The following is a 12,255-nucleotide window of genomic DNA, read 5'->3' as shown; positions in this document are numbered from 1 at the left end:
AGGCTCTGGAAGATGTCGAGAGCAAGAACCTGGCTGGAAACCAAGGGCTAGGAGTGTTGCTGCTTATCCATGCTGGTGGGAAGAAGACAAGAAGGACATGAATATTGAACGAGACCTGAGGCTATGGTTTGTTACCTTGCACACCTACCTGCCATCTCCTAGGGAACCCAGTCAGACCTCCCCTCTCTTTGCCTGGGAAACCTGTTGAGCAACCTCCTATGAACCCTGCCAATGTAGGCTCTGGCTCTGAACAGGGAACCTGCTGCAGGGTGGTAGGAAAGGAGTTGGGGCGGCAAAACTACAGGCGTGAGAAAAGAGGCAAAGAACAACATGAACTAGAGAACCAATGTTTCCCCCCACAAGAGGAGATCTAATTATAAGGAAGACAGACTTCTTGTTCAACCTGAAAGGATGAACACACATGTGGACCTCTATACAAGAGATGCCAAGAGCTTCATGGAAGATGGCAATTCATGGACTTAGCAGAAGAAAGGAAGAGGACACTGACCTGAATGTTGAGGGGGAAGCTACTGATGTTGGCACCAGAGAACCCACCAAGGCTCAAGACAGGAAGGTCTGAGTACTGCTGAAGGCAGAGTGAGGAGTGAGGTTGAAAAGCGAAGGATTGTGTGTGTGTGTGTGTGTGTGTGTGTGTGTTTAAGAGACAGCTGGAGTACAATGGTGTGATTGATCATAGCTCACTGTAATCTCCAGCTCCTGGGCTAAAGCGATCCTCCCACCCTATCCTCCCAAGTAGCTGAGACAACAGGTGTACCTCACCATACCTGGCTAACTTTTAATTTTTTTTTTTTGTAGAAATGGAGTCTTGTTGTGTTTCCCAGGCTGAACTTGAACTCCTGGCCTTAAGTTATCCTTCCACCTCAGCCTCCCAAAGTTCTAGTATTGTTTGCATGTCTTTATGGAAGAGGTTGGGCTTCCAGATCTCTCCTTCAATCCTACCCAACTCTTCAGAGTCAGACAGTGCTCACCATTCTGCTGGAAATGAGTTAGTTCTATCAAGAAAGTGCATTAGTAAGCCTCCAAGGGCTGGGCATTAGGCACAGCCTAGATTAGAGGGAAAACAAGGGGTTGAAACAGGAGACTAGTAAGCTTACCTATGACAAAGGGAGATATGCCAGCAACTTCCCTTACTCTGATCCCAGAATGCCATCAGGCAGAAGCAAGTCTACCTCAAGTAGGAGGCAGAGAGGTTTCTGAGTGAAGAAACAGACCCATGAGAAAAGGCTTACATGTCCTGACATCTACTCTCTTAATACAAATCCCAGCCTAGCATGTGATCTCTCTAGGGTGAAGCCTGCAGTCCACAGTCCCTCCCACATATGTACAGACCTTTGAACCAACTTCTTGGGTCTCACTCTTAAATGTGAGTAGATGACCAAGGACCCCTAGATATTTGTGGAAAGCTTCTGACATGTAGAAGACTAAAACATGAATGTCCACCATAAACCAGGAGCAGTTCTATGACACACCTAATGGGGTATTGGTTTCCTGTGACTGCTGTAACAAATGACAACAACGTGGATGGCTTAAAACAACACCAATTTATTATCTTACAGTTCTGGAGGCCAGAAATCTGAAGGTAGTCCTTATGGGGCTAAATTCAAGTTGTTTGCAGAGCTGACTCTTTTGGGAGGCTTTAAGGGAAAATTTGTTTCCTTGCCTTGTCCAGCTTCTAGGAGGCTACTCACATTCCTTGGCTTATGGCCCCACTTCACTTTGCCTTCCTCTTTGTCTATAATCAGATATCTTATCAGTCTGTCTTCTTTTAATAAGATACTTGTGATTGCATTTGGCCCAGTTGGATAATCCAAGATAATTTCCCCTTCTCAAGGTCTTTAATCCAAAATCCCTTTGGTCCTGTAAGGTAACATATTCTCAAATTCTGGGAGATTAGGGTGTGGACAACTTTGCAGGGAGGGCCATTATTCTTCTGACCACATCAAATGAAGATAAGCATGATAGAGAACAAGGAAGCAGAGTAAAAGGACAGGGAGGACCAGAGTAGAGCAACTGGGGCAAGCTCCTGGGCTGGCAGCCAGGTGTGTTTGGCTGCACCCATACCATTTTCTCAGATGTGTGTGTGTGGGAGGAACCACCATGAGCCTCTGGTGTCTCGTACAGAGCCCCAACCCTCTGAGTTCCTGATGCCATAAATTCTGCTAGTCTTCTCTTGCTTCCCCAGGCTCCTGTCTCAGGGTGAGTGTGAGAGCTCAGGTAGGTGCATTCTTCAATCTGACCCTGTGCACATTTAACCTTGCCCATCTGCAGCAATGAGTCAGGCAGAAGGATGCTATTCTCCCCAGTTGCTCAGGTGCTTGCAGGTTCCCTTCCTGTATGAATTCCCCGTGGGCAATTTCTTTGGGCTGCAGAGAGGGAGTGTCAGGTGTGAGTGCTCATGCCACAATCCTCCCATGAAATACCTCCAGCCTCTTATTCTTTCAAGAAATTAAATGCTATAAGGTGAGAGTGTGTTGGGATGACAAACAAGACAATGGATTCCCTTCTCTTGGTACATTTGCTATCACCCAGAGCTGCCCCATGCTGGTGGCCTTATGCACTTAGAATTTTGAGAGGTGTATATGTTTCCTTTTAAAAAGCTACTAAGCCAAAACCCATTGTTAATTTTAGAAAGGATAGGACTTTGAAAATTGGATCTTTATGCAACACCTATCTTTTCAGTGTTCAAAGAAAGATCATTTAGCTCATGGAGGAGCCTGTCTTCAATAAAGAGGCATTCGGAGGTGGTTGTTTTCATTTTTCTAAACAGAACCTCCAGTTTGGTCTAGGGGAAAAAAGAGAGGTCATGGCCAACCATGGAGAAGGAAGAGTATAATTTGGAAACAAAAGCACAGGAAAGAAAGGATAAAATTCTTTGCCCAGCAACCTCTTAGATAAGTGTCTTCTGAGCACTATCGTCTAGGACAGATGGATATAAAGAATGGCCTCTTCTGAAACTCATGCAAGGAGAGTCCCAGAGAAGGAGGGCCATGGCCAACCACGAGCCAGCATCCTTCAACTTCCTTTTGTCTCCTTGCCTTTTGCAGGAAGATGAGGGTCCTTTTCCTTCTGCTGTTATTTCTGTGTGAAGCCCAGAGCCATGCAGCATCAAGGCCGAACATCGTCCTGGTGATGGCAGATGACCTTGGCATTGGAGATCCAGGATGCTATGGGAACAAGACTCTCAGGTTGGGTACTGCAGCTCCTGTGTAAACACATGGCTCTATTCATAGGCAACGGTCCCTGGTGTTGGTTAACACTGATCTACAAAGCACAGAACATGTAGAAATGTTTCAAACCCTCTAAACAGCATAATTCTATGCATGGCTTTATATATGTAGATATACTGAGACATAGACATCATGAAGGCAGGTGTGAGTGTATTTGGCTATGGTCAGTGATTTGTATAAACTCAGAGACATCACTAGAACGGCATTATATGATCATAATTCTTTCTTACTGACTGCTACTATGCTGTTTTGTACATATTCTCATTTTTGTCCTTTTTGTTCACCTGCTTTATCTTCTCTTTTTGGCGTCTGGCTTTGTTCCAGTTGGTTCTGATCCTGTCTCACTCCATTCCAGTTTATTAACCACTTACTCTCACCTCCATACCTAACTCCCTCTTTCTGCCCAGCTACCCATCATCATCAGCCACCCAGGCTGTCTTAGTCTATCCAGGCTGCTATAATAAAATGCCATAGACTCTGTGACTTATAAACAACAGATATATATTGCTTATTGTTCTGAAAATTGGAAGTCCAAGATCAAAGCATAAACAGATTCAGTGTCTCATGAGGACCCGCTTCCTGGTTCATAGATGATGCCTTCTTGTAAGGTGAATAGAGTGAGGGAGCTCTCTGAGGTCCCTTTCATAAGGGCACTAATTCTGTAAAATATTTAGAGATCACTTTTTTAGATTTGTGATACACATCTTATTAAATTATATGCCACTCACCTCCCAAAGGCCCCACCTCCTAAGACCATCATGTTGGGGGGTAAGAATTTCAACATATGAATTTTGGAGGGATGCAAACATTGAGACCATAGCACAGGCAAACAATCATGGAAAGACATGTCGTGTTTTATGATCACATAACCTTTAAAGGTGCAGGGATGACTCAGCAAATAATATAACAAGAACTAGACTCAGGAGCATTGGATGCTTGGGTCTGAACATCTTTCTAGAGGAGGGTGTTTGGTTTCTAAGCCCTCTGCCTAAAATTGACTTAACACAAGATATATTTTAGGGGCCTTTTAGTTTTCAAAGGAAAGTAAGTTCTTGTGTAGTAGAATATTGACATTAGAGTTTCATTTTCTCTTCCTAATAACGTGGAAACGATGACATAAAAATAGTTCTGTGGGGAGCTTCATCACACAAAAGATCGATACAAACTAAATTAAAGGAGAGGGTGGGAAAAGAGATCATTTACTTTTACTAGAATTTTCTTGTAGGATCTGTGAATACTAAATATCTGAAGCCTGGGATGGATCATCGCCAAGTGTCATGGGTCACTGATTTATTTTCATGCCATTCACTGGCTCTTCCTCTTTTCAACATGACAATGTATCTTGTAAAGTGTATTTTATGATTATACAGCAGATCAAGGAACAATTAAATAAACTATTTTTTAAGGGAAAACATGTCCATAAGGCATAGTCAAATATATCTCCATTTCAACGTGAATCTTTGTGTCAAATGTTGCTTTTTATTTTTTTAAATGTATACTGACCTATAACATTGGTTAGGTTTTTAAAAGCATATACAGGGATAGAATCTACACTCAATGTTCTCCCAAAATTTTAGTTAACAGTTTATGTTGTCTGCCCCACTTTTTGCCTAATTTTGTAAAACATTTAGAGATCACTTTTTTACATTTGTGATACACATCTTATTAATTTAATTTATTCTTATCAGGGTCATAATTTCTATTATTTTATTTATTTTTAATATTAGGTATTCCCAGAGTTTATTGAGAAAATAGATAACTGTTCCTACTATGATATTTTAATTAAAAAGTTAAAATCTAGCCTAAGGTTAAGTATTTACCAATTATCAAAAGAAAAATGTCTATAAAAATCTCATGGAAAAATTCATGGCAATATCTACCATAGATCTGTCTTAGTCTCCATATTTGATTCTAATTCTTTCTGAATTACATTTCTCATTTTATATTTTGTATATCACACTCCAGAATAGTCAAATTCTTCCATGAGCCAATTTAGACACTAGGAGATTTAATTCAAATACATGGATAGTTTCTGCTTTCTAAGCATCTCGTTCTTTATGGCAAAAGCAAAGTAGAAATATTATTAATTAAACACATACACCAAATTAATAGATAGCAGATTAGTTTGACCTCACCAATTCAATGAAATGATTTTCCCCTTCAAGCTATACATTATTGTGGCACTACTCTTTGAAGGTACTGGTCTAGGGAAGCTGTAGAACCAATGAGCAAGAAGCATATTCCCACCTTACAGGTAGCCATCTTGGAAGAGAGTGCAGTTAGCCTGCCATCACTTTACAGCAAGGAAGTTGCTGTGATGGGGCAGTATGGACTACTGTCCTGTACATAAAGCAGACTTCTCCCATGTACAAGGGAAGGCACTGGAGGCCCATGAGAATTCAATCTATGCCCACAACTGAAGGATAAAAGATGACCAGTTAGACAGGAAGGGACCTGGGTGCCTGGTGGAGGATGTAGAGAAATATGGCTTGATATAGTCTAAACATTGAAAGATGTTAATTTCTGAATGACTTCCAAAGATGATCAGCCAATCCATTCATGGAGAAAAGGCACTAGGATGGCTTATCTTACATAATATATCATCCTACAAGTGAGCTTATAAATAAGTATTTATTAAGCATAAAAAATGGCCAGCAAAGAGTGTATGGAAGTCAAAGTATATCATTTCTTCACTGTAGTGTGTGTTTCTTTTTTGTGGATCATATTAATCCATTTATTGATAGTCATTGGTAGAAGCACATTGAATCTGATTATTCCCTGTCCCTGGGAGTGTGTGAAAATTAGGTAGAGGCTCATAAGAGCTGGTTGGATTTCCTTTGGCTGTGGCTGAAAAGAGAGGGTCAGGCTGAGCCTAGCACTTTCTCCTTTGGGATCACAGAGGTAACTTGGGGCACATGGGTGGGAGAAGAGTGAAGTCTTATCCTCACTCATCCCTTACTGTCTTTCTTTGTAGTAGTCCATTCCTAAGACTTGGTCCTCTCTTCTAACCTAGGACTAGAAGAAACAGGAACTCAGAGTCCTCTGAGGCAAAAATGAACTCCCTAGGGATGTTCCACCTGGATCACTTACACATCTCCATGGTTTTGTTTCATTTTGAGCCTTGGTTCTGTGTCACTTCTTCCTTACCTCCCCTGCCTCCCATCTCCCCTTTCTCTTTCATACAACCACACAATTTCCCCTGGTCATTGAGAGGTTTCCTACTATAAAGAACCATGGGGAAGCTTCATTTTGAAGATCATCACAAATGCCATGATTCTTTTGTTCTAGGACTCCCAATATTGACCAGTTGGCCAGTGAGGGAGTGAAACTCACCCAGCACCTAGCAGCATCACCTCTGTGTACACCAAGCAGGGCAGCCTTTTTGACGGGCCGGTACCCCATCCGATCAGGTAACCTCCTGTCTGCATTGCTGGGGCTGTTGTCCCCCTCTGGGCAGCCTCTTAGCTCTAGTGTTCTTCTGGTTCCTAAAGGTTGTTTTTTTTTTGGTTTTTTTTTTTTTACTGCTTTAGGAATGGCATCTTGGTCCCGAACTGGAGTTTTTCTCTTTACAGCCTCTTCTGGAGGACTTCCCTCAAGTGAAATTACCTTTGCCAAGCTTCTGAAAAATCAAGGATATACAACAGCACTGATAGGTATGGGCACCTGAGGAGGGAGAGGGAAGACTTGTAGCAAGAGAGTACAAGAGGGCATCATGACAACCTTCTTAAGGATGATGTTGCTGGGTACACTTCACACTATTTTAAATAGGGACAAAATAAATTCAATTTTAATCCTAGATTAAAACACAACGAACCTATCTGGGCTATTTGAATTTATATGAGGGTTGACCCCCCAAAACCCAGAATTTATTTATTAAAAATTGTGCATTTATTCTTACATGTTTAAACTTCAGTCATCTTCAAAGTACTTTCTATTTGATGCAATATACTCATCAAGACACTTTTCCACTGCTCAAAAGTTTTTGTTTTATTTTATTATAGACTGTTTTTTCCTTCTTTTTTTTACTTTTAATTTTTTTATTTTAAAGATGTGGGGTGCAATTCAGGGTTAAGTATACAAATATTCATTATTCAGGTACCCTTGTTAATGAGGTATGCCTCCCCCGACCCCAGGCAGACTCCCTCTACTGCCAATCCCACTTCCCTGCCCCCGTCCCAGCAGTTTCCCACTACTGCCAATCTTTTTCTTATAGTATTACAATAATGGTTCAAGGTCTACTTATGAGTGAGAACTTGTGATACTCAGTTCTTTGTTTCTGTGAAAGATCACTCAGTATTGTAGACTTTAAGTCCATCCAGGTTGCTGTGAAGTTCATGATGTTGTTCTTTATGGCTGCATAATATTACATTGTGTATGTGTACCACATTTTTCAAAACAGTTTTTAAATACATCAATTTTGTTTTTATTTATTTATTTATTTATTTATTTATTTATTTATTTATTTGAGTTGGAGTCTCACTCTGTCGCCCAGACTGGAGTACAGTGACACACTCCCGGTCACCACAGTCTTGACCTGCTGGACTCCAGTGATCCTTCCACCTCAGCCTTCCAAGTAACTGGAACTACAGGCGTGTGCTACCACTCCTGGCTAATTTTTGATTTATTGTAGAGACAAGGTCTCACCAAGTTGCCCAGGTGGATCTTGAACCTGTGGGCTCAGGCAATTCACTCGCCTCGGCCTCCCAAAGTGCTGGGATGACAGGCTGAGCCACCGAGCCCAGCCGTAAATATATCAATTTTGATACCTTTTAGTACTTCTGCCACTTTTTGTTTCGCTTTTCCACATTGGCAAAACATTTCCCTTTGAGGACTTTTTTTCCCCTGGAGAAACCAAAAAAAAAAGGTCACTCAGGGCGAGATCAGGTGAATAGGGAGGGTGGGACATGGGAATCATACCGTTTTTGGTCAAAAACTGCTGAACACTCAGTATGGGTAGGTAGGTTTTTATGGTGTAATACCCAGTCACCTATTTACCACAACATGGGACATTTCTTCCACAAATCACGACAAAACCTTCTCAAAACTTCCAGATAAAAACTTTGGTTGACTTTCTTTTTTTTTGAGTTGGTATCTCACTCTGTCACCCAGACTGGAGTGCAGTGGCTGCTTCCGGTCACCACAGCCTCGACCTGCTGGGCTCCGGCGATCCTTCCGCCTCAGCCTTCCAAGTAGCTGGAATTACAGGCATGCGCTACCATGCCTGGCTGATTTTTTGATTTATTGTAGAGATGAGGTCTCGCTGCCCAGGTGGGTCTCGAACCCACGGGCTCAGGCAATCCACTCACCTCAGCCTTCTAAGGCGTGGGATTACAGGCTGAGCCACTGAGCCTGGCTGGTTGACCTTTTGATCTCGAGGAATAACTTCTGAGTGTACTACAAAGGACCTGCCCTCCAAAAGATGATTCTGTGCTTTTTTTGTGTCCCCCTCGTTAGATATGTGTCCTTGTGTGTGTGTACATGTGCGTGTGTGTGTGCACAAGTGTAGATAGATAGATAGATAGATAGATAGATAGATAGATAGATAGATAGATAGATGATACCTAATGATACTGGATGGACAGATAGATGGATGAATGGATAGATAGATGATAAATGGATAATAGACAGAGAGATGGATGAGTGGATGGATAGATGAGAGACAGATGACAGCCAGATGAAATACGGTAGATAGGCAGATATACGTAGAGATAGCATACAGAACTACATATATGCACCATGCTATTGGTAAATGTTTTTATTTTACCATTCAGTACTAAAATTGTATCAGAATTTGGTTTAGTTGACAATCCTGTTGATTTTTATCCTATTGATAGGAATGATGAGTTTTCCCTGTTTGCATGATGAGCTTGGGTCTGAGCAGGTCCGATGAATCCTAGAAAATCTCACAGAAGCAAAATACTCTTCTCTTTTTTCTGGCATCTTGTTATAAGATTATCGTCTTTTTTCTTTTGTTTCACACTCATTAGTTTAGTGGTATAATTAACTTCTTTTAAGAAATTTTCAAAGGTGTTTAAAATAATTGCTGAATTACTGAGTATGATTTTCTCATGCCCCAGGAGTAGGTTTTTGAGTAAGGATTCCTTTCTACTTTTAACAAAATTAAGTTAGTTCTAGCACTTTAATTTTAAGGGTGTGTCTTAGAAAAGCATCATCCCAGAAAAAAACACTTGTATTTTTCTATGTAGTTTTGTTTCTTGCCTTTTAATGTTAGGTAGCTGGGTTTTTGTTTGTTTTGTTTTTGTTTTTTTGGTCTGGTTGGGGTTCTTTTTTTTTGCTTTATTTTGTCTTTTTTTCCTCCAATCTCTAAATTAGTTCTTGTTTTTTTGGCAGAGTGAGTAAGTAATACCTTAGTGCTTGTGGAAAAGGGAATGAAAAACTCTAGAGTCCAATGAGTGGGAAGGCTTGACTCATAGAATAGAAAGAACCTACTTTTTAGAGTGTGGGCATCAGAAGCTGGTGTTCAAATTGAAGTGTTTATTGGGACTAAAGTGTTTATTTGTCTTCTCAGGGAAATGGCACCTTGGGATGAGCTGTCACAGCAAGACTGACTTTTGTCACCACCCTTTGCGTCATGGGTTTGATTATTTCTATGGGCTCACTGTAACCAACCTGAGAGACTGCAAACCTGGGGAGGGCAGCGTCTTCACCACAGGCTTCAAGAAGTTGGTTTTCATCCCCCTGCAGATCATCGGGGTTGCTGTCCTCACTCTAGCAGTACTCAATTTCCTGGGACTGCTTCGCGTGCCTCTTGGCGTTTTCTTTTGCCTTCTCCTTCTAGCAGCCATGATCCTGAGTCTTTTCCTGTGTTTCCTTCATTACTTTCGACCCCTGAACTGCTTCCTGATGAGGAACTACGAGATCGCCCAGCAGCCCATGTCATATGACAATCTCACCCAAAGGCTGACAGCAGAAGCTGCCCAGTTCATACAGTGGTAGGTATCACCTTTTCTTCTCATGCTGACTGGAAAAAAGAGTTCTTGGCTATTTCCCACAGAGGTGGAAGAACCAGCAGGACTATGCTATTCACATTTTCCCTTCTGTGCTTAGCAGATTTCTCTAGCTAGGCACTCTGGAGGAGGGACAAGGGAAATAATATGATATATGTTTGGTGACTTCGGAAAGGAATTGGGCTTTCCTTAGAATCACTTTGCCAATATTCTCCATGTTCTGGACTGGAGAGGCCATGCTAAAAAAATATCTTTGAATGACAAAGGAGGCATCAGATATCCCCATGGTCCTTAATCTTCAATTGTGGCAGTCAAGAGAAGAAAGATAATGATTTATGTTTACTCTGGAGGTTGTCCTTGTGATATAAACAACATGGAAAGATCCAAAATATTTTGGACCAATTTCTGAGCCAGAAACCTCTGTGAGTAATCTGAGTGAAGTGAATGACATCGTTTTAATCTGTTGGGTCCCACTGAGTTCATAGTTTTGGAGATTTTATCTGCAGATGAAATAACCGTCGATAGAAAAGCAGACAACAATTCTGAGTTATACAGATAGATATATATCTATATTACAATGTGTAATATATAAAGGCTATATAGGTATAATTAAATTGATATAATATAGAGGCTATGTCAGAACCATTTGCTATTCAAAACAAGCAAATAAACAAAGAAAACTGTTTTGTTCTATTTGTAACTTTAGAGGATAGAACTTCAAAGAGAAATAAAAATTTCATCAGAAAATCCGAAATTTGATCTTTATGGTGACTTAAACTCTGTGGAATATTTAAAAGAGAGGGTTTTTTGGGTGGTTTAATGATTATAAGGGAGACAGAGGTAATGTAGGTAACAATTAATTACGTAACACAAAATTATAAAATCAATCCAGACAATAAAAAGGGAAGTCATCATGATGGAAGGGAAGTATGTTAGGGATCTACTTTTTTTTTAAGAGACAAAAATGCTCAGCCAAAGAAGAAAATATGCAGTTAAGGTATGTGGAAGCTACATAATTTAGGGCTGATGGGAAAGGTAAAGGTAACATACTCTTTGAAAATTCTGTTATCTTTTCCTCATGTGGAAGAGGTTGTGTTCTCCTGTCCATATCTTGTGTGCATAGAGTTGATGCTCTATAAGAAGAGTGGGCAGCAGTTCCCCGACTCCCTTCTGCTTGCAGTTATGAAACAGTGTAGGGTTGTCATGTTCATCTGGGAGTTCGATGGTGACATGGCACCCACAGCATCACTGATTATACAATATATAAACCATAGGGTATATTTTAGTATACCCCTCTGGTATTACAAAGGTATTATATATCACTTTGAGAAAAACTCACTCATGACTTGGATGTCTGAATAAACTATTAAGTGGCTTACACAAAAGTTGTAATTGGTAGTATGTCTTTCTTTCTCTAAAAATAAGATAAAAATTCTTATGGGTCACATCACTCCCACGTTTCAACAGGTTTTCTTAAAATCTAAATTGTAATTTTACTGTAAAATATATAAACTGGTCACCAGTCATTTTAACTGTTCTGTTTCAGCCTCTGGGGCTTAGTTTCAGAGAGTACTGTATGTACTAGCTACCCAACTGCTGAGAGAACACCATACAATTTAAGTTTTAATTCGGCTAGCATTCCACTTCTGGCATCAATTTCTGTGTTTATCAATCAATACTAACAAAATTTCAATGGATTGCCACTTGAAAGTTTATTTCTTGCCCAGGCAAAATGTATTACTGGTTGGATAATGATCCGAGGAAGCTTTACTACACATAGAAACTCAGGGATCCAGGTTTGCTAAGATCTTATGTTTCTGTCATCTCTATAGGGGGCCTCCTCAATTGCAACCATGGGAGAAAAAGAGTTAGAGGGTCACCTGGGTGCTTTTATTTTTCTCATGGTGAAAGGGATGCCTATTACTTTTATTCAGGGGTTGTAATGTAGAACAAACTCCTTGTCTCCAACCTCACTTGACATGAAGTTAAGAAGCAGTCTCCCTATATGCTCAGGAAGAAGAAAATGAAACGAGTTTTAA

The 12,255-nt window shown here is 40.6% G+C and overlaps 1 protein-coding gene across 2 annotated transcripts in view; it reads left to right on the top strand.

Annotated features, from left to right (window-relative positions):
• Positions 1 to 12,255, top strand: part of STS (steroid sulfatase) — a 175,833-nt gene that overhangs the window by 75,057 nt on the left and 88,521 nt on the right. For both annotated transcript variants that reach the window (XM_008059069.2, XM_008059068.2), the window contains exons 2-5: positions 3,066 to 3,206; positions 6,537 to 6,658; positions 6,779 to 6,901; positions 9,778 to 10,201. In XM_008059069.2, coding sequence (XP_008057260.1) covers positions 3,070 to 3,206; positions 6,537 to 6,658; positions 6,779 to 6,901; positions 9,778 to 10,201 — 806 coding nt within the window. In that variant the 5' untranslated portion in view covers positions 3,066 to 3,069. The remainder of the gene's footprint in view (positions 1 to 3,065; positions 3,207 to 6,536; positions 6,659 to 6,778; positions 6,902 to 9,777; positions 10,202 to 12,255) is intronic.

The sequence above is a fragment of the Carlito syrichta genome, unplaced genomic scaffold, assembly GCF_000164805.1.
Source record: "Carlito syrichta isolate Samal-C Ts95f unplaced genomic scaffold, Tarsius_syrichta-2.0.1 Scaffold303684, whole genome shotgun sequence".
NCBI classification, from domain to species: Eukaryota; Metazoa; Chordata; class Mammalia; order Primates; family Tarsiidae; genus Carlito; species Carlito syrichta.
This window is presented reverse-complemented; position numbering and strand designations above follow the sequence as displayed.